The sequence below is a fragment of the Amblyomma mixtum genome, chromosome 1 (genome assembly GCF_055824585.1).
Source record: "Amblyomma mixtum isolate Tamu chromosome 1, ASM5582458v1, whole genome shotgun sequence".
In the NCBI taxonomy this organism is placed as follows: Eukaryota; Metazoa; Arthropoda; class Arachnida; order Ixodida; family Ixodidae; genus Amblyomma; species Amblyomma mixtum.
Genome location: NC_143012.1, coordinates 209,112,065 through 209,138,444, shown reverse-complemented (window position 1 = coordinate 209,138,444; position 26,380 = coordinate 209,112,065). Strand labels below are relative to the sequence as shown.

The 26,380-nt window shown below is 49.5% G+C and overlaps 1 protein-coding gene across 1 annotated transcript in view; it reads right to left on the bottom strand.

Moving 5' to 3' along the window:
* Positions 1-2,280: 2,280 nt before the first annotated feature.
* Positions 2,281-26,380, bottom strand: part of LOC149370728 (venom allergen 5.02-like) — a 75,655-nt gene continuing 51,555 nt past the window's right edge. Inside the window, exons 3-6 of the mRNA XM_089578489.1 lie at positions 19,757-19,935; positions 16,101-16,210; positions 6,368-6,461; positions 2,281-2,630 (exon numbers count right to left, since the gene is read on the bottom strand). Of these exons, the coding sequence (XP_089434615.1) occupies positions 2,355-2,630; positions 6,368-6,461; positions 16,101-16,210; positions 19,757-19,935 (659 nt within the window). The 3' untranslated portion in view covers positions 2,281-2,354. The remainder of the gene's footprint in view (positions 2,631-6,367; positions 6,462-16,100; positions 16,211-19,756; positions 19,936-26,380) is intronic.

Here is a 26,380-nt window from a genome sequence, read left to right as displayed (position 1 = left end):
AATAAAACTTATGAACTGATTATTTTGAATTCTTTTCGTCGTCCATTTCTGGTTCGCGTGATGCACAACCAATCACAGGGATGCACTATGTCGTTATAGTCGCCCAGCTTGTTTTTAATATTCTCCACGTTCAACAGGGAAAGAGAACATTTTCTACCTCAAATCTGATGCTCCAGCAGCCGTCACAAGCACAGTAGTATACTCGTCAAACTGTCACTAAGGTTAGGTCGGTCTTCGAATTTGCTCAAATGTGAAAAGAATCAGTAAAGCTTTTTGTTTTATTATTCCGTCCAAAATCGCTCGGTAGAAAATAAATTTTGCATTTGTATCCGGATTTGGTTCGTCTTAGCCCGAATAAGCTTTTCCACAATGGAGTACTCGGAATACGAAATCTTTATAATTGCCCGTAATGGAGAGCGAATTGTGCGCGCCGTGAAAAGTCGGATACGAACCCATAGAAGAATTCACCAAGAAGAACGTGCGCCCCGTGAAATGATTCTGCGCTGCTTTACGTCGTAAAGGATGCCATGTCTTAGGCACTAAGTATATGTCAGCAGGGAAGCTTGACAACTGACAACAACTGTATCGTTTCAACAGGAGAACTTGTATACTTCGCAATACCAATTTGGAGACAGTCAGCAGGGAATTACAAGCTCCGAAACTGGAAGTAATAAGATGGCATAGTCTGACGGAGTGCTCAGTGGCCGCTGTTTACCGTGGTAAAAATGCAGTTTAAGAACGGATAGACACCCTGTACGCGGGATAGCGACAATCACACTATCTGCATTGGCATGCTTCAGAATAATGTTGTTCAACACTGTAAATCTTCAAGCTGCTGAATATTGGGGTTTTCTATAGGCCAGGGGGTCTGAAGAGGCTCTGCACCATGCGCGAAAATTAGGAAATATACGGCTACTGAATAGACTGTAGTATGCAGCTTTAGTCTTAATTTTGAATTCCTACATTTTTCATTAAACATATTGTTACGTAGAGGTACGCACACGAGGACTAGGCGTAGTCGCAGAGAGGTAGCTGACAGCAGCTTAGTCGAACCACCACCGGCCAACAGCGCACACAACACACTTCGTCCTCTTCGCGCTCTGAGCACGAGCCTAGCACTGTCTTCGTCGTTGTCCCTTGACATAACTCACGGCGGCGAAAGCATCGTCACGATGCTAAGTGGAAGACGGAGCAGGTGCACAGTACGGCTTGAGGCGAACTACGTGAACAACGTCAGTGGTAGGGCGGGTGGACGACGACGGAGGAGCGAGGGGGGCAACCTCATAAGTCACGTCGGTCACCTGACGGAGCACGCGATAAGGGCCATTGTACTGACGGAGTAGTTTCTCAGAAAGACCGACACGGAGAGAAGCAGACCATCATGTTCATTAGCGCGCGGCAAACAGCGCGTGTACTGTTGCAGTTATTCTTCGTATGTGGAGAAAACGTGAATTCAGACAGCTGTGCGCTAAATCAGAACCGTCACAGACACCCCATGTACAGCTACCAGCCATTATATTACATTAATTTTGCCCTGCATTTGTGACGAGACGACATTCTGAGCCCGAGCAGCAGATGGAGCTTGCGGGAGGCGCCGACTGCAGGCCAACGTCGTTGGCCTCGTGAGCGGTTTCAAGGAGCGAACGACAAATTGCCGAAGCTGTCGTCCCCTTCTTCTCGGGTTCCTATGGATAGTCGCTGATAGATGTCCCCGAGTACAACGCTTTGGAAGTGTGCTCTAGGCTGTGCCGTTTTCTTCCAACCACTGCGTTCGTCCGCCTTGTCTACCTTAGGTCCTTTATATTTAACGTCTCGCCTTGTACACATTCCGTAGCATTTCAAATGCAACTCTCGTCTGCAAAGAAACCTTAAAATCGCGCGGAAATCAAACGTGGACTGTGCTGAACACTGCGCGTGAACGAATTAGAGCGCAGGCACAGAATAAACAACGAAGCGCAAACACTTGACCGCTACTAGAAACTGCAATCTCTACTTTATCCCTAGAGGAATGAGTTCAGTTTTCTCCATAACCGGGATTATTAATCTAGCGATGAATAGAGTTCTTTGTACAGATGAGAGCGATGGACAGGAAATTCATCTGTTTGATTTTTCGTTACTATTGAATGCAGTTCCTAGCTGCTTGCGCTTTGTTGTTGACGCCATGTACTATAAGTGCCTAAAGCTACGGAGCATCCTTGAGGTTCAATTATGACACCAACTAGCCTGCGCACGACCGTTAGTACTTGTCTCTATTCTCCTTTGTACACATCACTCTCGTGATCAGTGCGAAGCTCGTCGCACGCTGCCAGCACGAGCAGTGGGAGCAGCGGCGCCCCACAGCGGGGCTCAGCACATCATCCTTCGGCCTTGGCTAATCCCTCGTGGCTCCCCGCCGCCCCCTCGGCGCCGTCCGGCTTGGGACCATCATCATGGCCGGCTGCTTCGTCTCCTGCGCCTCCAGCCGGTGCGCCGCCTTCGGCTCCTGGGGCAGGAGCACCGCCCCGGCCACGGCACATGCAGAACACGCCCGCCACAGCCACGAGGAGGGCGACAACTGCAGCGACGATGCCTATAACGGCCATGCTGGAGCCGCCACCCGTTACCGCTGCTTTATCGTCTTCCTCGCCTTTCTGCAATGTGCAGGCGGAGGAATCGTTAGTACACCATTCGGAATTCATCATGGGTCTACCATGCGTGATGAATAAACGAATAGGTATAAATGTTTTATAACCTAACTGTGAATGCCATTCACATCAGGGCTCAAGAAAAAATGGCTCAGGCTTAGCTAAGGTTAAGCCTAGTCAGATGCGAAGTATATTGATGGCTTGGCTTGTATTAAGGTGGCTTGGTAATACATGGCTTTCCTTGGTTGACGTTCATCCCGCTCTTCATCGGTCTCTGGGGCACGCTGAAGCTTTCGCTTCTCGTTCAAATCAGCCCTGCTTCTAGGCGGCATCCCAACACCTGGCCGCCTCGTAAGTGCCCGGAGAGCTAGGCAAGCTCAGCTTTATACCGCTGCAGTAGCGTCACGTGGTCAGCTGCAGCGACTCTGATGTGGAGCCTCCACCGCCGCGGCCGACCGCGCGAGCCGGCAGCCCATCTCTCCTCTGCTGTGACGTCATGTTGTCACGTGGTCAGCCGCCGCGCATCTGATGTGGAGCCTCCACCGCCGCGGCCGACCGCGCGAGCCGGCAGCCCATCTCTCCTCTGCTGTGACGTCATGTTGTCACGTGGTGTCACGTGATCACGCTAAAGGTCAATGGTAGCTCCACCGCCGCGCTCGACGGGCTGTAGTGTAGCTCTAGTAATATGCTTCGCATAAAACTTCCACAGGAGTTTCATTGATGTCTTTTTAAGGCGAAAGACTTTAATGCCTCATGCTGTCGTTAGCAATCCGTGTCGGCAGCCGTGTTTGCGTACGTGTCGGCAACCGTGTAGACAGCCGTGTCGGCAGCCGCGTCGACAGATGTGTCCGCGTTTTGACGGGTGTCCACCGAGATATGTGAGACAGTTACTGCGTAATTTCCTTTCCTCAAATGCAATTTTCAGTTTCTTCATTACGGCCCGTCTTTCTTCTTTCACTGCTACTTCCTCCCTTCCTGTACAGTGCGGTTAAGGTGTGTGCGATGGCCGACAAAAAATAAATCATAAATATAGGCGCCAACAAGAATCGTATTATAAGGTACTGAGCGTTTAATTCTAAGGACATCGAGAAAGTCATGGTGTTTACCTGAACGAATTTTAAGGTGAGTTCGTCCTTCATAAAAGGAATCTCGGGGGGTTTGCGAACATTTTCAGTTGAGGGTCGCATCACATTGCTTACATTCTTTTCTGTCTGCCACAAACCGGTGTTCAACAAAAATATCCAGTGGAAACCTTCTAAAACCACTGAAGCAGAAAGCCGAATCTGTCCGTGGCCAGCTTCATGTGACGCAGCGATGACGTCACACAGCATTAGTATCAAGAGATCAGGAACGAGAGAAATACCTACCGTGTAAACTTTATAAGAACATGGCGACCTGGAAAGATCCCTGTTGCTGCCCTTTTAATGATTTCAATATTGCACAGACTCCGGACGTTCAAGAGAAGCGCCACAGACAATTTTAAAACTAGCATTTGAGGCCTTAAGTTGGTTTCAGGGGCATGTAATGCAAGTGTAGGCAGATATCGATAACCAGACGAATCACGATAATTCCCCAAGTCTTTCGAGCCGTTCACTTAAAGCACATCGCCAGCTCACCTGCTTTGCCATGGCTTATTATCAGATGGCCACATTTTTAATTGTTAATAAAAGTATAGATCATCTCCACTCAAAAACCGCATTCTCCAAAGCTCAAAAACGTGCCTTTATTTGCATCCCTGAGCTACGCGTGCGCGTGCTAAAGTGTTTCCCTACCACCACGTAAATCTTCGATTCGTTTAGAAACTGACTTGAAAGCTTAGCTTTCATTTTTTAGACCCGATGCGTCTCCATGTGCAATTTACAGCGATTAACGAGCTCTTCAGGGCTGGGTAGGTAATTAGAAGATTGGGGAAGTTTGTAAACACAACAAGCTAGCAGATGAGCAGGTTCTGGAGATTTGATTCCCAGTGCTTAAAGTAAATTTCTAATCCAAACAAAAACTACCCAGATAAGTGTTTTTGTAGCAGTTAGACTAAGATAGCATGTGCCAAAAGCAGCTCAAAACACACAAAAATAACACATAATGAACTGCATGTACACCCCGTGCCCAGTAAGGCGCTATAAATCTGAAGCCATACCTTTAGTATGAAAAGTGACCTCTAAAGGAAAGCTATACTTAAAATTGACTCCTGCAGTACAGGTATACAGGGTGGAAAGGATTATACGCAGAAAATATTTTTTAGAACAAGCACATTGTGGAAAGCGAAAGCCGTTCATGACGCAGGCAATCCCCAGTGAGAAAGTAAGTGTTTGTCACCTTAATTTTCTAAGTAAATATAAAATTTATCAGCTTCTTAGTCGTCGAAGTTGGTGTGCACATTTAGACTAGAAGCTTAGGTGGCAATCGTATTTCTGTTCGATTTCATTCGGTACAACTCTTGTAGTGCGACGATTTTTTGAGATAGACATCAGCCTTAAAATTTGCCTGATTGCGAGTAGCTTTGCGTGGAAAGCTGTGTACATTGGCGCAAGACGCCTCCCCGGCTTGATGCACCGGTTGCTCATGGCATGTCGGCTGCCAGTAGTGCATGACATTAGAAAAACCTGGTATCTATTCCCATTCTGCTTCCGACCAGCGTTACAGCTGCGTCACGCCAAGGATGATTTTGGCACGACCCATGACCGTACTGCGTGCGCAATTGGGATGTTGAACTAGGCGACAGACATCTTGGAACATAAACCTGCTGAGAAGATTCTGTCGATTGGAATAGCCTATTAGCTCTGCCACTTCTAAGATCCCAGTATAAACAGGCAGTCTAACTTTAGAGACTAAAATATTAAGGGAAATATTCAATCAGGAAACTGACGACGGCAATCACCCACATTGTGGCCGCCTGGTCGCATAAACTGCGCGGAAAAACAAGCTTTTGCGTGCTTGCAACTTGTGTGTTTAAAATTTTGTAGAACCCCATTTTGATCAGGTGGGAGTGTGACTTTCATATGCTTAATCTCCCGCGTGATTCCTGTCAATGGCACATTTGCAGGCATAGGCCGCGTGATTGACTGTGATAATCAACTAAAACTATCGTGCTGGTCATAGAGCGGCCAATAAAGATCGGCACATTTCGGCTGCATGTAAATGCAGCTGCCGCGGACGCGACTCTATTGCGCTACCTTGGCATCAGTAGCCGAACGCAATATGCCCAACGAGTCACCGCGAGAAAGTGATATCTTAGTGACCATTTACATGCCAACACAGCGCTGTGAGCTAAAATAAGCCTCGTACAGTGGCGGACTCCGGATTAACTTCGGTCTCATTAGGGTCCTGAACAAACATCCAAATTTACGTCCACGGGCTTTTCTTTGCCTCTCGGCTCCACTCAAGTGTTAACGCATAAGCCAAAGTCGCGCTAAGAAGCAAAATTGAAAACTACGAATAATGAAAGGAAAGGCACAATGACTGTCTTACTCTTGGTAGACACGACAACTGCACCCTAGTGGGTGGAATGAAAGAGGGAGTAAAAGAAGCCAGATCTAAAGACGCAGGTTACGGGAGAAATGCTGATTAATTTTGATCCCTTGGGTTCTTCCACATGACGTGCAGTATAGTAGACGCAACAGTGGTGTCTGGGAAGGGGACGGCAGATACACAGAATGGCTTTAATGGCGGTTGCCAACGAAACGGCAGAACGCTTCACGAGTGCTTTTGAAAGCCATGCACTCGAAAGTTTGAGGGGTACTTACGCAAAGTTTGGTCGCTTCGTCGCATTTTCTGCCGTCTGGGCACTTAGTGCAGGCGTCGCCTTTTTCGTAAATCGGCTCATCCTTCACCCGGCCTCTGCAAGGAACACAGGCCATTAGGCGTGAAGACAGGATAGCTTTTTTTGAACGAAACAAGTCATGCCACAGACAGTGAATGCATTGATACAAGAAGTTGCGCTGTTCACACAGATTACAAAATGAAAAGGAGACAATACAGGATTTTACATATCACGCTATACTAACTTCACTCCCGAGGAGAATGTATATAGACGGGCGTTCATAGCCTACCTCGGACCGGACTCCTCGAAATTTTTCACAGTTCTCCCGGTACGGGACCAGAACTTAATATTCATTTACACTCCAAACGTCGGAATTGCAGACGAAATTATCGGGGAATTCAAGAGATCCAGTTACGGGCCACCTGAGGCAAGACGGTGGCATCGTCTGTTACAACGTGGTCACTGTACGAAACACAGATACAGCGGAATCCCTCCGCTCAAGTCTCCAGTAGCGCCATGGCGAAATTCTGGAGGTACGCAAGTTTAGTACGTCAAACAAAGCGCGAATCACCTTTTCCGGGAAGCAGAAGCCGCGCTACGTGCGCTGATGGTGCTACGTGCGGGATGGTGCGCTGATATTCGCGCACCATCCCGGCCTGCGGTCACTGCGCAGTGGTTGGTCACCGCATGGACGCCTGCCCCGGCACAAGACTGGACACATGTGGAGTGTGCGGCCAGCAAGCCCAGCTCACTGTGGGGGTGCGGGTCCCTCACGAGTGTGTTCCAAAATGCCCTCTGTGCGGCGGAGCCCATACGACGGGGGCCAGCGCGTGCGTTGCAAAGTATCGAACACCCCAGCACCTCCGCCCGGAGCAGGGAACGACGCCCAAGAAGGGCCGCCGTAAACGTCGGAAACGGCGGCCGCGCGACACCAAGGACAAGGGAGCAAACCAGCACCCGAGCAAGCCAGGCGGCCCATCTGCCGGCAAGCCTAAAACAATACCACCGCCGCCCCAAGCCGATGTGGAAAAACGAACGAGTGCTTCCCCATCAGGTTCTTCGCGGGCGTGGGCTCAAGCCGTCATCCAGGAATCCCAAGTGAGCAGCAAGGGCAAGGGAGCCCCTCCTCATCCCGCCCTTCTAAACCGCTGACAGAAATGGCCGAGCAATCCGAAATTTCCGCCCTCAAAGAGGAAATCGCTAACCTACAGAAACGTCTTGCCCTGATTGAGGCGCACCAAAATTTTCCTGTCCAGATGCCCACTCCCCACGCGGTGGAGGAGATGGATAGCGACACACCGGCGAACGCGCAGACTGCATCCGCACAGTCCGCGCTTGAGGCGAGGGTCACCGCACTGGAGGCCCAGATGACCTCCGCTTTCTCCGCCTTATAAATGCAAATCACAGCCACCATCAAAGCGGCTCTTAAAAAAATTCCGACCTTTATAGAAGCACGCATAACCAAACAAACTCTAACTACCATGCACTCCGGCGCACACAAGCGTATAAGGAGCTTCAGTATTAAGGCTGGTAGACAAAAAGTCGCACATGAGGAACAGAAGCCCGCCCTCAACCTGCCCAGCGCGACTGAACCTGCTGTCGCTGGGGCACCCGGCTCAGACGAAGGCCCCTTCCTAGTAAGCATAAATTCAAGTCATAATCATGGAAGACACTCATAAACTGCGATGGCACTCGTGCAGCAATTCGGCCCCTGACGAAATTTTACAGTGGAACTGCAGAGGTTTGAAGGACTGCACTAAGCGGGCCAACCTTCGGCTTTTCCTAACAACGTTCCCCAGTCTTCCTGCTGTTAATGTCTCTCCAATAGCCGGGGGACGGAGCCACTCTCAGAAATTACTCAGTGTATCAGCAGGATGCACAGAGCTGCCTCTGCGTACATAATAATTATACGGCCTCCCCGGTGGACCTGAATTACGAAGCTATTTTAGCGTATGGGTTGGTGACGATCCTTCCACTACGCACACACGGCCCTCCATTGCACGTACTGAACGTTTACAGCTCTCCCAAACTTCCAAACGTCACATTTGCGAACATAATCATTCGGGCGTTAAAGGTGCCGAACAGGGACCCCCTTATAATCGTTGGGGACTTTAATGCCCCCTGTCCCTTATGGGGGTACATAGGTGAAGAAAAACGAGGACGAAAGCTAAAGGAACTTGCGTCAACGTTGGGCCTTACTATTCACACGGACCCTGCACAACACACTCTCATTCGGAACTCCGTGCCACGCGACGCGTGCCCAGATCTCACCTTTACCAAAAATATTAGATATGCAGAATGGCACAACATCGAGGAAACCCTGGGTAGCGACCACTGCATTCTTGCAACTACAATCCGCACCGAACTCTTTACAAGACCCCACAAAGCAACCCTTCCTGACTGGACCAAATTCAGATCCAAGTACACTAGCCTACCACTATAGCGGATCAAGGTTACCATACCTGGTCACAACACCTCATCTGCGAGCTCAAAGATACCGAACAGCACGTTCAGCTCTCAGAGGCGAACCCGGCGGAGGACAACCACCTCCTTCACTTCTGGGAGGCCCGGCACTGCCTCGTCCGCTGATGGCGCCAGCAGAAGCATAATCGGCAACTCAAAATCTGCATCGCGGAACTCACCCAACAAGCGGCAGAATATGCGGCTCAACTCGCCGACTCGAAGTGGGTATACAGATGCAACACCGCTGCTCGACAAATGTCGAACCGGAGCCCGTGGCGAATTTTCCGGGCCCTCATTGATCCTACTCAAACCCGCACCGAAACCCAAAAACATCTTCAACGAGCAATTCACACATTCAGCGGAGACACAGCCAAACTGGCTGACTCGCTCCGAGATAAATATCTGTACATAGACCAGGATTCGCGTGGCCCGGCGTACTCCTATGCAGGTTCTGAGAACGCAGAGCTGGATCGAACGTTCCAGCTTCACGACCTCAAAGCGGCCCTGGCCATAATGAAACGAGGGACAGCCCCGGGCAGGGACAAGGCGACGGTGAAACTTCTCGCTAACCTTCCCGAACCGGCCTACGAGCGGTTGCTCGAATAGCTCAGTACCATCTGGACGGGAGATACGCCTCTCCAGTGGATTGGAAGACGGCTCTCGTCACATTCATACCCAAACTAGGCAAACATCTCAACACCGACAACATCTCTCACTTCTTGTGTGGGGAAGTTGATGAAGAATGTAGTCGCGGGTTTGACGGCATATCGTCTGGACAGGAATCATGGTAATGAGGATTGCTGGTCACTGGCCAAGGTCAATAAAGATGGAAAGACGTTTCGGGAGCGCTACGGCTCCCTTGTTCAGTATCTATGATCATCATCACCATCATCATCAGCCTAACAACACCCACTGCAGGGCAAAGGCCTCTCCCATGTCTCTCCAATTAACCCTGTCCTTTGTCAGTTGCCGCCACTGTATCCCCGCAAACTTCTTAATCTCATCCGCCCACCTAACTTTCTGCCGTCCCCTGCTACGTTTGATTTCTCTTGAAATCCACTACGTTACCCTTAAGGACCAGCGGTTATCTTGCCTTCGCATTACATGCCCTGCCCAAGCCCATTTCTTTCTCTTGATTTCAACTAAGATGTCATTAACCCGTGTTTGTTCCCTCACCCACTCCGCCCGATTTCGATCTCTTAACGTTACACCTATCATTTTCCTTTCCATAGCTCGCTGCGTTGTTCTTAACTTAAGCGGAACCCTCTTTGTTAGCCTCCACGTTGTATACTTTTCTATCTATGATAGTGTCTATGATAATATCTATGATAGTGTTCACTATGATAGTGAACAAGGGAGCCGTAGCGCTCCCGAAACGTCTTTCCATCTTTATGGGCTTTGGCCAGTGACCAGCAATCCTCATCAAGTTGATGAAGACTATCCAGACTTGACAGACTGTCCAGCTACCTAGAAACGCACAACGCCTTTGCAGACACCATGTACGGGTTCCGCCCACTCCAGTCTGCACAAGAGGTGCTGCTGCAACTTCATAGAGAGATTCGTGATCCTGTCGAGCACCCTAGCGACGACAACGTGGTTCTCGAATTGGACTTGCGGGGTGATTTCGACCATGTGACGCATGATATCATCCTCTCCACCTGTCCCAAGTGGACTGTGGGTACAACACATTCTAATACATTAAGCAATTCCTCACCGATCGGCAATCATATATCCGACTCCAAGACAGTGAACACGGCCCGTACCAACTTGGTATGCGAGGGACTCCACAGGGAGCAGTCCTCGCCTGTTCTCTTCAATCTGGCCATGATGAAGCTCCCTACCCTGCTGGGTGAGGTCCCCGGTGTGCAGCATTCCCTGTGCGCGGACGACATTACCCTCTGGGCAACACACGGATTGGTTGGAGAAATCGAGGCCAACCTGCAGCAAGCGGCGTCTAATGCAGCCTTGACTGCTCCCCGAGCAAATAGGAATTCTTGCACATACGTCCCAATCTAAAGTGCACAGCCAGAATTGCCCTCTCCCTGCTTAGTGGGCCGATACGTGAACCCGAGGAAGTCAGGGTATTGGCACTCTACACACAAAGGGACCGCAAGATTGACACCATGATGAAAAAGCTCCGCAAGATGGGGGATCAGGAGGGCCTTATGGTCCGCCAGGTATAAAAAAAAAGGGGGGGGAGGTTGCGATGCAAAGGCGCCCTGCGGCTGGCCAGTCTATTCGTAACCAACCGAATCCTGCATTCGGCACCGTACTTCCACCTGCGCAAACGCGATGAGAACGCTCTCGAAGTGATTCTCCGCAAAATCTATAAGAGAGCTCTCGACCTCGAAATTGAAACATCCAACCAACGTCTCCTCGGCCTGGGGATTGCGAACACCTTTGGGGAGCTGCGTGAGGCTCATCTCAACAATAAATATTTGCGGTTATGCAAAACACGTGCAGTTAGCCCTGCCTGAGGCCTGGCGCTTCACCCTGCATGTTCGCCCCCTCCACAATAACATGAAAAAGAATGGCCATGATGGCCGGCGCCTCGCGCTAGCGGAGTCCATTTCCGAGCAGTATGGTGCTCGACCAGGGTTATCTTACACGGACGCGGCCGGTCCACACCATGGGGGTTGGTACACGGCTGCCGTCGTCCACCAAAACAACCCAGTTCAGGGCGTCACCTTCCGTGCTCCAAAGATTACATTCGCGGAGGAAGCTGCTATCGCACTTGTAGCCGCGGATCCAGCGTTCTGAGTCATTATCACCGACTCAAATGGAGCTTGCTGCAGTTTTGAACAGGGGCAAATTCAAGATCGTGCCTTCCGAATTTTACGTAGATGTGAGTACGGGGTTTCCCAACCCGGCGCACCATCATCTGGGCCCCAGCACATGCGGGGACAGAGGAAAATAAGGCAGCGGATGCTACCGCCCGCGCGCTTAACCACCGGGCATCGCCTCTCTCGTTGCCTGGTGCGGCTACTGATTTCATTTTCGGCTATTACTGTTCTGGAGAGCTGTCTCCTGTATCAATTGCCCTTTTCAGGCGAGTGTCCACAATGTGGGGAAGTGTCTGCGGACACGTACCACATGGTGTGGCAATGCCCTGCCAATCCTGCTTTCCCACCCCACCCGAGAGGACTGGGAGGCTGCCCTCCTCGGCTGCTCAACTCTCCAGGACCAACGAGCCCTGCTAGTGATTGTGATAGCCGGGACTTTCAGGCCCGGTCCAAGCAATACCTCTCTTGTAAATAGTACAAATAAATGTTGTACACCATCACCACCGCCCTCCTTTATCTCTTTCTTTACGGTGCAGTAAGGGTGTCCACCGAGGTTTGAGACAATTACTGCGCCATTTGCTTTCCTCAAAAACCAACTTCAGATTTTCGAAAACGAACACATGACGGCCATAGTCTGTACCTGTATATACTTATTCGTTGTTGCGTACAACCTAGCGGAGAACAGTGTTGTTTATCGATAGTGAAAGCTAAGTTCATAAGCCACACCGGCGCCACTCTACGCTGTTTCCTACGATTATTCGTCTAATGCGAATATTCGCAGAGGTCAAGGTATTCATCCAAAATATTCGATTCGGTTACTTCACTATGCGATTCGAATTGGATTTACTTTTTAGCAAGCGCTTAGTATTCTATTTGGTTTGGAGAAAGTAGTATTCACATTCCCGTATTGCTCAATATTAAGTGTTACGTGGAGATGCATGCGGTGATGTGATTATTCGCCATCGCATGCAGCATAGAGGTTTATGGTCAATATGAAAGCCCAATATTCGTAGGCAGCAGGAGACAACTCTTTTTCTAAACAAAGTTCGGGATCATTGATGATCAATTTTAACTGTGAGGTAACTGGAATATTGTAAGGTATTGTTAAGAAAATATTGAAGTTAATGGTTCATACTTCCGATGCATAGCAAAATCTTTGTTCTGAAGTTTGTCCATCCAGCGCCTCAATTATTTTAACAATGCTTGCCGAGTACGCACGATCCAAACGTCCAAGGCCCCCTCCTACCTTCCTTTCCTACTCTCCCCCATTGACTAGCCTTCGCGCCTGCTGTGCTCCTGTGAGGGAAAGTACCATCTAAGTGGCGCCAAATGACGGAAAGCGGACGAAAACAATTTTTTAAACGTTCTCTCTTTCTTCACTAGGCGGCGCTCTGCATCCCGCATGATCATCAGGCTGCCTGTCAGGTATGGACGCGTCATGGAGCGTGCTGTTCGTGGCGCTGCTCACCGTGGCGCTGGTCATCGCGAAGCGCTGGTTTTAAAAGGAGTCACAGAGTCACGGAGTCGCGGACAGAGAGAAACTACGAGATAGCAATAGCTTTCAAGTCGTAGCTGTACTTTTGTTAGGATAAGCTGCCATCGTTACGACAACTAGATAAAGATTATTCGCTGTCCTTGGCAGTCTGTAGCTGCGATTGTTGTGAGAATCGGAAAATGAACTTCATTCGCAAATACACGGCGCAGCAGCTGTTTGCCAAAGCATGTCGGAAGTTCTGCGTGGTCCTCACTACAACCAGGCGCTAATAAAACAATGCAAACTACAAAAGAACAGTTGAAGAAAAGGACGCAGATAAAACGGAAATCAAGACCGCTTCAGCACGTGTTAGGGGCAGTCACCGTAAAGGGCGAACCACAAGGCAGCGTTTCTTCGGCGCCGCGTCGGTGTCTCTTCTACTGGCGTTGTCGTTCTACGCCGCAAGAGAGGACGACTAACACATGAGGGCGCACGAACTGGCGTCTCCACCTGGGCGTTAGGTGTGTTTTGTTTCATTTGTTGTTGAGCTCCGCTCGCGCACGAGATATTTTGTCCTCCTTGCGCATGCAAAAGTGGTTGCCCTACAATGCAAACTGCTTAAGAGTGTTAATACCTGCAAATACAAGCAAATAGATACCATTTATATAACTGTAAATGGCTATAAATGCAAAGAGTTTTAATGTCAATAGCCGCAGATAGATGCAAATTATTGTATATACTATTGCTGTAAATTGCTGGAAATATATGTGATTAAATGCACGTAAACGTCCCCTTCATTTGTACTGTCTGTGCAGCGAAGTTCCTCAGCTTCACATTAACAAGCATAAAATCTCCCACACTTCACAAAAAACTCAAAGCAGCAGCCATACTGAAGATAATTAACCAGTGCCATTTTCCTGCTGCTGCGAGGACACCTCGTCAGCATCGCGGACACCATTTACCCGCGCCAAACAATTTTCGTTAACCATGGTGCGACGAAACGAACGAACCTTAAAACTTATTACACTCTACTCGTCTGCCAATTAAGAGCAATAAGCGGCGAAAACACCTCAAACAGCGCCTCAAGTATGCGAGCTGCCATTCTCAAGTGATACGCGGAGCGAACGCCACAGCCCACCTCTGCAAACGGTGCGCTCCTTCCAGCCGATTATCGTTGGAAAAAGCGCCGCGCAGCGATTCAAGCGAGAGCTGCACAAGAAGGGGTAGGAAGCAAGAATCTGACAGACGCCAGGATTAGGAGTAGGACAGCGCTATCACCACCGCGCGCCCATACGCAAGCATGACCCAAGCAGTGCTGCCATCTGGGTAGCGCCACATCGCGGCAACTCACTGAAGTGAGGGGTACCGACGGCTCCCATTGCGAAGCGGACGATGCAACTGGCATTGTAAATATAGAGGAGGCGCTGGTCCATCGCTAGCTTCGTGTAGTTAAGACTGTCATGGAAAACCAGTGGACGTTTTCGACGAGAGCAAAAACGTTAATAGGAAAAAAAAAAAAATCAAACCCTGTCGCGGGGATATCTGCGGATGTATTGATTGTTGCCGCGAAATCTTAGAATATTTGACACGGTATATACAACAACTGGGTCCAGAAACAATTTCAGGTTGACTTGTCCAGAATTTTCTGGTATCGGCACTAGGGAAATTTAGAAGTGGTACAGCTGGTTTGAGATGGAAAAGGGCGAAGAGGAAGCAAAGGGGTTGCGTTTTTTCAGAAAAGTTTTACTGAATCCGTGTTGTGTTAAACTTAAAAAGAGAGATGGTTTTATAAGATTCAGTTAAAAATGGTAGAAAAAATATTGAGAGTAAAGTAGGCTCGCCACTTTTTCCGATTTCGGAGGTGCGAACCCTGGGTAAATTGATTGTGCAGAGGAAAAAACTGCGAATGTCACTCCAACACGCAAAGGTTGTGATAAGGATAATTGTGCAGATAGATTATCCTCAGCGAATTTCGTGCGGAATACATTCCGAATTTCTGTATCAGTTTTCCGCTGCATGGCTCACCGAAGTAATAGCGGTACAGGCAGTTTTCGAGGCAGCAAATATAATGCAGTTCGTGCGTTTTTTTAGCATAGAAGGCAGATGTTTCAGTACGGACCCCTTACGCACCTGTCAAGAGCGACCATGCAAATATTCAAGAATTTGATCGACCCCCCCCCCCCCCCCCCCCCCCCCGCCCCTCCGGCATGAGGCCATTTTACACAGAGTAGGTCCCTCCAGCCTGACGTAAATGAGGCGCCGACGAAGATGCGGCTAGCTTTGGTAATTTTAAAGTAGGTAGGGTATATATTAGCAATTAATTCGAAAGGAGTTGTTGGAAGTGAGAGGATTGTGAAGGAAAGAGCATAATTAGATCCGTCGGACAGAGAAGAACGCAAAGGAGCTAATTCAACAAGGGCAAATTGTGGACGGTTGCTGGCCCGTGCTACCCCTGCAGGTTATTCGGAGCAGCGCCTCAATTTAAACAGGGAGTTAACTGTTCGAACTTACAAGGCTTGTGTTATAACACCTGGTTTCCCCAAAAAGCAAGGGCAAAATGTGAGTTAAGCCCTCTCTAATAACTTCAAGAGCCGAAATATCTCTCTTAATATCAGTGCACTACCGGCGCTAGTAATAGTTAAGCTTAGCGCGTGTTCAACAGACATGTACTGTGCCTCAATAAGCACTTCGTCTGGGCGAGTTGGTTCATAACAGCAATTAAAGGAATAAAATTGCGCAAAGGGGTTGAAGAAGAAAAACGCAAGAGGCGTGAGGACTGGACAGCGCGCAAACTTCCAACTAGTTTTTATTATTTTTTTGTTTTTATCTTCCTGATAATAGAATTTGTGATATATAAGCAGCTGGTGTCTCGGAAATAAAAACTAGTTTGAAGTTTGCGCGCTGTCCTGTCCTCACGGCTCTTGCGTTTTCTTCTTCAACCCCTTTGCGCAATTTTATTCCTTTAATTACTGCGCCTCTTAGCGGACTAAACTCACCCGGGGTGGTAGTTGCACACGAGCATTTCCTTCTTGCCGTCGGCGGGTTGGGCCTTGCTCGAGAATGCTATGTGGGAGCAGCCAACGCGGAGAGTCTTTGCCCAGATGAGCTGCAAAGAAGGAGTGCAGCGAAAATAAGCGGGTTTTAGGGGACCACTGCTGGAGGCTTGAGAGAGGTGAAAAAAAATTCAGAGGGCACGCTGACTGTCTAAAGTGCGTAGAGGCGAAAGCGTTTTCAGCATCACTTTGACTCCCGCTATGGCACTGGTAACGTCACCAGTGGATGACGTGACACATAATTAATTACTAATTACTAAGTAACTGCTAATTCATGACACTTAAGCTTCGCCTTTAGGAGTGGAACGTGACATTGTAGCGCTGCCAGGAAGTCCGCGGAACGCCACCATCCGTTTTCTCAATGGCTTGCCGGTTTTTGCAGCAGCGTCCGGTTCAGAGGACGCGGTTGTTGCCAGGCGCGTCTTTTATCTCTTTTTCTCTTTCCTCTTATCTTTGACTACACTTCTATCTGCACGTGACAGCGCTGGTGGCTCGGCTTGAGTCAGTCGGCATGCCTTTGCACTTTACTTTTCATCCTTCTCTCAGTCGCAACAACAACACCTTTGAACGCAACGCTTTTTGAGGAAAGGAAATTGCGCAGTAATTCTCTGTCATCTCGATGGACAGCCGAACCGCACCGTACAGGAAGGGAGGAAGTGGGAGCGAAACAAGAAAGAGGGGCCGTAATGAAGAAAATGAAAATTGGAATTGAGGCAAGGGAGTTACGCAGTAATCATCTCACATCTCTCCCACCCGTCATCCGTTTGATGACGTCAGCGGCGCTCGTGGATGAATCACCCCAAGCGCAGGATGTAACGCCGGACGGACGGGAGAATGAGCCAATAAAGGCTTTCGCCTTAAAATTTGCTGCTGTTCAGCTACTCTTAAGCCTGGTTAGAGAGGGAAAGTTATGGCTTATACGGAAACTATATGCGGCTTGGCTTCTGTAACTTTGGGTGCGTTCGAGACAATGGACAGGCAGCGTGCGCACCCGCCACCATGGCAGGTGGCAGTTAATTGTTGATCGCGAGGGCTTGCTCACCCAGTGAACACTGCGGCCCATTGCTGCAGTGCCGCATGTCTGCCACCTCACCTCACCTCTTTCGTTTCATTTCTACACCCTGCCTGCTAGCCTTTTGTTTGGTTGCTTGGTTTATAGTTTACGCGGTGGTTGAATTTCGATGGAGGCGAAATTCTAGGGGCCGGTGTACTGTGCGATGTCACTGCACGTTAAAAATCCCCAAGTGGTCGAAATTATTCCAGAGCGCTCCAGTGCGGTAGCTCTTTCACTCTTATTTTACTCCCATCCTCTCCCATCGCTCAGCTCGTACCCGCTCCCTCGACAAACTGCCTCACCCCATCCCACTCACTTGTGGCACTCCACATGGTGCTGTCCCATTCTCTTTAACCTAGGTATTGTCCCGCTCGCCCGGGCCCTAACCGATATTCGCGACCTTAATATCCCATTCTATGCAGACAGTCTCACCTTGTGGGCCACCACTGGCTCACTGGCAGAGGTGTAAACCACACTCCAACGGGCACTTAACACCATTTCCTCACACCTCTCCCGAGCGGGCCTGCAACCCATTCAGGAGAAATGTGAACCTCTACTCATAACACTGCAAATATCAACGGACGATGAACCCGTCCATCTCTCTCACCCTCGCCGGAGAGCGCATCCCCCGTGTCGACTCTTGTCGCATCCTTGGTATGCCACTGACTTCCAACACTTTCACCTCTGCCGTCAATCAGTCCATATGCACATGTCACTTAATCACACACTTACTCCGCCGCGGAGTCTTAAACAATGCCGGCCTTTCCGAGACACACGCCAGCCGACTTGCTCAAGCGCTGGTCGTGAACAAAATCCTGTACTACTACTACATCTCTTACTACCCCCTTACAAGTACACAAAAAGGGAAACTAATCTGGGCCCTCAATACTCCATACAAAGCAACACTAGAACTGCCCCTCAGGCTTCTACAGACACCCTGTACAGTACAGGCCTTTTCTATCCTCTTCAAGCCCTCCTTAACCTGCACCGGGAGAGATAAAACATCCGCCTGTCCAGCTCACGAGCTGGGCGGTGGATACGGTGGATACTTTCCCAGACTCCCTACGCACCCATCTCTTTCCCAGACCCACCGCAGTCTCCGATCTATCCCCCTAACCTCCGCCTCGCACCCATTCCACGGAATATGTCCGCCCACACACATGCACGCCGCCGCCAGGCATACGCATACAACCACAAGACACCCTTGGACGCTGCGGCGGTGGTCTACACAGACGCCTGTCTCACGGAAACCGCAGGCTCCACAGCAGCTTTCTTCCACCCTTGCCTCTTTACAACCAGCACATACAGAACCGGTCCATACACCTCCCCACCCTCAACTCTCGCCCTTGAAATACATGGGATCGCCGATGCCATCACTCACTTTGCCACCCTACCCCCCGCCCCTGCATACATTGTCTACACTGACTCACAGGCAGCCAAAAGACACGCGCTTCTCTACTCACCACTTACACGGACATACTCGAGCACTACCAGCTCGAATGATGTTTCTACCCTTCCGCACACCGTGATCTAACAAGACGCGAGTTGTACCACGACATCCTCGTCATCTCCCTGGAATGCATGCCGGACCTTCGCTTGTCTAAGGCTTGCCTAGCTTTTTGTCTTCTCAGGGTCCAGTAGGTGTCACAGCATGTTCCATGTTTTGGCCAGGATCATTTCACCTTCCATGCGATCGCTTGTTTCCCCACTTGTTCACATAGTTTGAATGAGTACTTTTCTATTTCCTTAGTATGTCTCGCTAATCTCCTGCGAAGATAGCCATTCCATGTTTGTTTCTTAAGACGCCTTTCCAGACCCTGTTTCGCCTCCCACATGTGTAATGCCTTAAACTATCGCTCTACACAAACGCTCCACAGTGGCTGAGAGGTGTCGCGGTCTACTTGCAAACCTACGGGCTTTTTTGGATTTTTGGTTTGAAGGAAATGGCACAGTATCTGGCGCACATGTCTTGGTGGACACCTGAACCGCGCCGTAAGGAATTTCAGGAAGGAGGGAATGTAAGAGGTGCCATAACGGAGGTCTCCGGAATAACTTTTGGAAACCTGGGGATCTTTAATGTGCACTGACATCGCACAGCACACAGCCCCTTTTGCGTTCTGCCTCCATCGAAACGCGGCTTTCGTGGCTGGGATCGAACCCGGGTAACTCGGGCTCTGTAGATGAGCGCCCTAGTCACTAAGCCACCGCGGCGGGTCGACCCTAAGGGCAGGAGTTCAATTCCTGCCGATAAAAGTTTCTGTTTTCGGCGAAAGTGTCTTTTTTCCGCTGCATTTCGCAATCGTTCATGTATGCTGCTCTCGGCGAATGAAATTGCACTGACGTCACGACCGTCCAGACTAATGAGCCTTTTTTGTGACGCGTGCAACGCAGCCGGGTTTTGTGGGGCGGAATGGCTGATGTTATTGTATTACTACGCACAATCAATTCGGTGTATCAATTCCTGTACATTAATGCGTAGAATGCTTGTTCAACCCGGTTTGAAAGAAAATAAGCGGTTTGTACGAAATCAGATCTCATCTCTTACCTGCGCGAACCTCTTGGCATCGGCGTCAGCCGGGTCGGCGTACTTGTCCAAGGCTGCGACGTCGAATGTTTCCGCCGCTTTGAACCAATTATCTATTATCTTGACTCCTGCACCCGAAACGTCGCCTGTGACGGCCATAGATCCCGTGTTCTGGGCGATCTTTCCTTCGGGATCCCCCTCTGCGCATTTCGTAATGAGGTCGTGTGTAAACAACAACATAAAACCATTTTAAAGCTCAGCGAAATCACCATGTTTCAAAGCGCAGCTACCGGAATAAAGGTTTGGTGTTCACCTCATATGCTCGGATTGTAGCGTGTACAAAGATCTCAGACAGGGCGAACCATTCTTCACCACTAGCGACAGCAGCCTGATCCCTCTCGTTGATCGCTGTTCCTTACTTGGAGGAATCGCCCAAAAACAACTGGCGACAAAGATTATTGACATATTGACTGAAATATTGTTTTGAATGACCTAATGTGCGCTTCTTGGAGTGAAACCAAAGTTGCTTCTCCTGCATGAAATGAACCGAATGGTATCGTAATCCACTCGCAACATGGACTCTACGCGTAGCCAGCCTCAGTGTTGCTGCTAAAGCACACTCGCTACTTCTGCCAATAAATAGGTCTAGATTTAATTTGCCGCGCTCAGGGCAGCCTCGACCTGGGTGTCTCGAGGGAGCGGACGCACACGTTTCCAGAGTTCACGCAAATATCCCTTCCTTACCAACTACCAACCGATCCCGTGGAGACACCTACACACCCGCTCTCTCTCATCCCCCCAGCCGCTACCATGTGACTCCACACCTACGTGTTTCCTATGCGAAAAAAAAATAGGCAGTGGCTCAGCTCTGGTTCAGCCTGGATATACAAGCGAAAAGCTGCAGTTGCTTGGTTTGATGTCATGGCTGTCGCAGTTCGCGCACAGTGCTCTGGGCGCACCACGATGACGGTGGAGGCGTTCGGCCGTCCACACACTGCCTGTGGGGAGGTGGCGGAGGAGACGGTGATCGGCGCGGTTAAAATTCAGGGGGCACTTTGGCTCTCTAAAGTGTTGCAAGGCGAAAGCGTTTCCTGGCGCAGTTTTTTTGTTAATATTTTATTTTTATTTCTCTTTCTTTTGTTATGTTATTGTTTTTATTTTGCATTTACTTTTTTCATGTAATTTTTATTTTCGTTTCTTTCCTTCTGAATTTTTATTTTTCATTTTTCATATTTTATTTCTAATATAATTTTATATTTTTTTTCCAATTGTTATTTTTAAGCTTTTTACTCATTTATATTGCTTTTTATTTTTATCTTTACCCTTTCACTCGTTTTATCTTATTTATGAAACCCATGCATTCACGATAAGCGCCTTTATTCATGCTCAAACGTTGAGCCTTCGTGGCGGAGTGGTCGCGTTCCCACTTCAAATACCGAAGGCCCTGGTTCGATTCCCAGGCTCGACGCTGTTTCTTTTTAAGTAGTGACGAGGGGCGGCGACGGCTGCGGCCATCTGCGCCGCGTGTGACGTCACTCGGTTTTTGCGCATGCGCAGAACTGGCAAATCTGTGCACCGGCTCACGCCAAGCTCGGCTCCGACACTCGTAGTGAAGCTTTTCGATTCAAAAGGTCAAACGGTGGCGAGGAGGCGAGCGCGCATCAGTAGCGGCAGTGAGGAGGCGGCGCACATGCTCAGTAGCGCGCGACTGCGCCGAAAGGACAGGTGGCGGAGTCGGCGGCGGCGACGGCTGCGGCGACCTGTACTGCGCTTGACGTCAATCGGTTTCGCGTATGCGCAGAACTCGCCATTCGGTTTCACGGCATACGCGAAGCTCGGCTCCAAGCCTCGTAATGAAGCTTTTCGCTTCAGAAAGAATGGGCACATTATCGCCTCTATATTCGCGGCAGCCGCGTTTTGAAGAAGGCGAGACTCAAAATGAACCTATGTGCTATGTGATGTCAGTCATTAACCGGCCGTGACATCACATAGCACATGGGAGCATTTTACACTTCGCCGACGATTACGTACTGCCTAATGCGAAATTTGAGCGCAGCTCATCAGCTGTTCCAGCTTTTCGATAGATTGAGATAAGACAGATAGCGGCTTGGTGTCTGTAACGTTGGTTGGGTCAGGACACGGGATAGGCAGCGTCCTTCTTCGGGAAGAGAAAGGAAAACTATTTCACTCTAGTGCTTTTTCCTGCGGTTTGGGGGCATCTTTAAAGACGTTCTTTCTTTGGTTCTGTCCCCAGGAGTCTTCTCTGTCGACGTCGTCCACCTCTAATCAATGGCCGGTTGTCCTCAGTCCAGTGCTCCGCTGGCCACTGCCGCCCGTTGAGCTCGCTGTACCAGATCGTGTTAGTCTTCACAGCGGTCGCTGGACAGGAGATTCTACCACTGCTCCGCACTCGTGTTTCGTATTTTGGGACCACGTCTATGTTTTGGTAGGCCCATGTGATGTGATATAGAGTGGGTTTTTCGTCGCACCAGGGACATTTGTACGCGTATATCGTACGGTGCATTTTGCTGAGTATACGTAGGTTTGGGTAAGAGCCCACCTATAATAGTCTCCAGGTGACAGGTTCCTCTCTGCTGTCAGATTTGTGCGGCGGCGGATATCGCATTTTTCTGGCTCCATAGATTTTCACTATGGCCGAGAATTCGTTGGGTGGTGGCGGGAGTTCCGCGGTCTGGTCGGATGCTCGGAAAGTAATGTATCCTCAAGCTGTCCTGCCGGTCTTTTGGCTCCCTGCCACCCTCGTGTGCCAACCACGCTAGAGCAACAGCTACTTCCTCGGTCTCTGCAGCTGTGCAGTCTTCCTGTAGCCTTTATTTCTTCTCTCCGAGGGAGCCCGTGTTTGTTTACACTGTTATGTCGTCGACATACATGGCATGCCTGATGTCTTCGATCTTCTCTAATTTTCGAGCTAAGCCAATCATAGCTGCATTGAAGAGTGTGGGTGAGGTAACTGGCCCTTCGGGTGTTGTCTTGTTTGGAGTGCGAATTTTGTCCGATCGAAGGTCTGCTATGCCGATGGTGGAAATTCTATCGTACAGGAAGTCTTTGACGAAGCTTTGGATTCTGCGTCCGCAGTCCACGTCGTCTGGGCCCGTAAAGACCGCTTCGTGGCTGACGTTATCGAATGCCCTGTTGATGTCCAGGGCCATTATGAAATTTCCATCCGTTCGGGGCACGTTTCGCAGGACATCTTGTATTTGGAGGAGAACGTCCTGCGTCGAGAGTTTTGCTCTCAAGCCGAACATGGTATGGGGTACACAGTCGTGATCTTCCATGTAACTTTGCATTCTTATAGTAACCACCCGTCCGTAAAGCTTGCCAACAAACGACGTGAGTGATATGGGCATAAGGTTTTGAATTTAGAGCTTTTTACCAGGTTGAGGCATCATTATTATTTTGCGTTTTTTGAATCTTCGTGAACCGTCTCCACCTCCCAATGTTTGTAGAAAAAGCTTACTAGCTATTACGAGGTCGTCGCTCAGGTTGCTAATCAGGGCGTTGTCGATTCTGTCCGCTCCTGCTGCCGTGTTCCTGTTCGTCCTGCTTCTTATGGCCGCGTAAACCTCTTCCACAGTTATGGGGCGGTCGAGTTTCTCGTTTTCGGCTCCCCGATGCGTTCCTTGGTATCGCGGGGATTTGTGATCACCGAAACATTTTTCTCGTGCCTTCTCCACTAGGGTGATGTCTGATCGCTGGAAGGAGTGGATGAACCTGTGGGTGGTTTTATTGTTTTCTGATTTTATTTTGGTGTATCGATTAGTCCTCTTAAGAGATTCCAGGTTCTGGGCGTGCCTAGAATTCCCCTAAGCGAGTCGCTGAGTTGTTCCCATTTTTGTTTCGCGGGTTGCGTCGCCTAATCTTCCGCCTTTGCCGTAATTTCTGCTGTCTTTAGTCTTAGTTCATGTGTTTTTGTTTCGGCCATCTTCTGCTGAGACTGCGCCTGGCTTCCCATAGTCTGAGAAGGCGGGCGTATACATCGGGCATTGCGGTTGTTCTTTTTACACTGTGCATTTTCTTGCGTTTCTCTGAGCATGCCACTGCATTCCTCCAGTGATTGGATACCGCTGTCATATTGGGTGCATGCCTCACGAAACGCGTTCTAGTCTGTGGTTTTCGCCTGTCCAATCTTGCGTCTTATCGTGTCCGGAGGATAAAGTGATCGCTGCCTAGGTTTTCCATAAGGTTTCCCCACTGTAACTCCCTGCTCTTCCTCACGAAGATGAGGTCCGGGCATGTGTCCGGGCTCACGCTATTCAATCTTGTGGGGGTTGTTGTTGCGGCTGAAAGAAGGATGGAAAAAAAAGTGCACAGGCCTGACGACTGGCTGAAGCCGAGCCACCACCGCTGCCACGTGCAGATAGAAGAGAGTTGAAAGATAAGAGGAAAAAGAAAAAGAGGACAAAGACACGCGTCGCAACAACCAAGTCTGCCGAAGCGGCCGCTGGCTGAAAAAACAGATAAGCGGCCGTAGCCTATGGGGGTCGCGGGATCTGTGATTAATAGAAGTTTTCACCATCACCTCCCACCGTGCCAGGTTGTCAGGTGGCAGTTAATGGTTGATCGCGAAAGTTCGTTCGCCGTTGTCAGCGCTAACTCATGCAGCCCACGCCTCTCTAATCATCCCACGTACCTATAATATATAGGCACCCTGCGCATCTAACTCCCGCGCGACGCGCGCGCCACTGCCGGCGGCGCGCGCGTCCCTGTCAGGAAGGCGGGGGCAGCCTCACAGCTCTCGCTGTGTTGCACGCGCCGTCGTGAAGCAGTTGTGCGCCTCCTTCCCGAGCTCAAAATGGCACATAACAACAGCAGGACACATTGCTGTGTTGCAGGATGCAATAATACATATAGAAATTCGCCTCGGACAAGGTTTTATGGATTTCCAACGCGACATTGGGAGACGGCCCACCCTTCGCGACGGACAACACGCGCGCGCGGTTTCTGGTCAAACATTGGTCAAACCCATGCGGAAGACGCTTACTTGACTCATGCATTACCTCCTAGACAGGCTTTTGACTCATGGCAAATTCAGCAGACTCGGAGGAATGCTAATGGTCTGGGAACCCTTCCCTTTTCTTGCACGATTTTCGGTCATTGACCTGGCTGTCAACAATATGTGGGCTCAAAAAGGCACGCCGAAACTCGCCCGCAGTCACACCAGAGGAAGAAGCCCAAATTTTGCGCTGCAAAGAATCGTTTACCTTAGTTTCAGCTATGCGCGGAATCCTTGCTCGCTTCCACTGCGCCTTGTCGTCCAGCGTCTTTTTCGACAGTAAAGGCACGTTTTCAGGGGCAACGGCAACATGCTCCTGATAAATCTTTGCCTCCACGTTTGAACGACTGGATGATAATTTTGTACAATAATCATAAATCCTAATGTCGAAGAATCAGGGCACTTGTACTAAATGCGTAGAAATTAAACAAACCTTGCAATGAAATTCTGCTTTTTGAGCACAAGCTTTCTGCAAGAATCCTGCATGAAATAGCCAGGATACTCCTTTTTTGCAGAATCCCAGTCAAAAAGCTTTATGTTTTCCGCAGGAGTTTCAGTGCGCCCAGGCGCATCGCCGCAGCTCGCATTCCCTTCTGCTTGCAAAACATCGTTCATTTAGTCCGAGACAGGACGCTATGTGTGCGCGCGGCTATGTACATAGAGTTTACATCTTTTGTGATTGTGCGCAGTGGCCGCTCGCGCGCACTTATTTTCGGACAATGTTTGGACATTAGCGCGCGAGCGGCGCGAACTTGATTACTTTTGTATTTTGTAAATAGTGTACAAAGCTCTCCCCTATCCTTTCTAGCTGTCGCTCCCGTCTATACTTTTCCTCACTATCCTCTCCCTTTCCCTTTCATTTCCGCCGGCTGCAGCTCGGGTGCTTAAGATATTAGATAGCAATTGCCGCGGCTGGCAACACTGTTTTGCTTCACTTTTTTTTTAAATAAACCACTACCACCACCACATTTCATATCACCAAAATACTGACGCACGTGTTGTAGCGATAATGGCCTGGCAGTTGCTGAAAAAAGAGAAAATATGAGTGGCAGATTACGCAATTGGCACATCATTTCAAGGCGTAGTTTGGACAGGGTATTCCACATCGAACACCGGAGGTGCGACAAACGAGAATGTTATGAAGTCAGGTTTGCGCCGTTCGCTCAGAAACTGCAGTTTTCTAATTACCTTAAATGCTATGCCGCCTGGCCGCCTTTAAAAGTTCAGGGTAAGCCTTTCTAAATGCAGGAACACCCCCGGCTTGCAGGTGGCTCGTTTTGGAGAGCGTTTCACACCGCTCCAAAAACACGGCAACGGCAGCAGCGTGTTTACATTTGCCTGCCTTGCAACTGCAGCTGGCGGCTACACGCTGTCTACGGGAAGATAGCTACATAAAAAAAAAAAATTGAGTGGGTGCAGCGCTGACAGGTATTAGATAGAAATATTTCTTAGCGTTGATTTGATCGTTTTCGGTGGCGCAGTGATGCTTGTCTGCGCAATGCACCGGAGAGCTAGATTCGCTCCCGTCGCACGACACCACCTTTTTCACATTGTGTACATGGCCTGCTTCAAAAAGCTTCGTTCCTTTCCTGACATTCGCTCCTCGAAATAATTTTTCAGCCTCATGAATG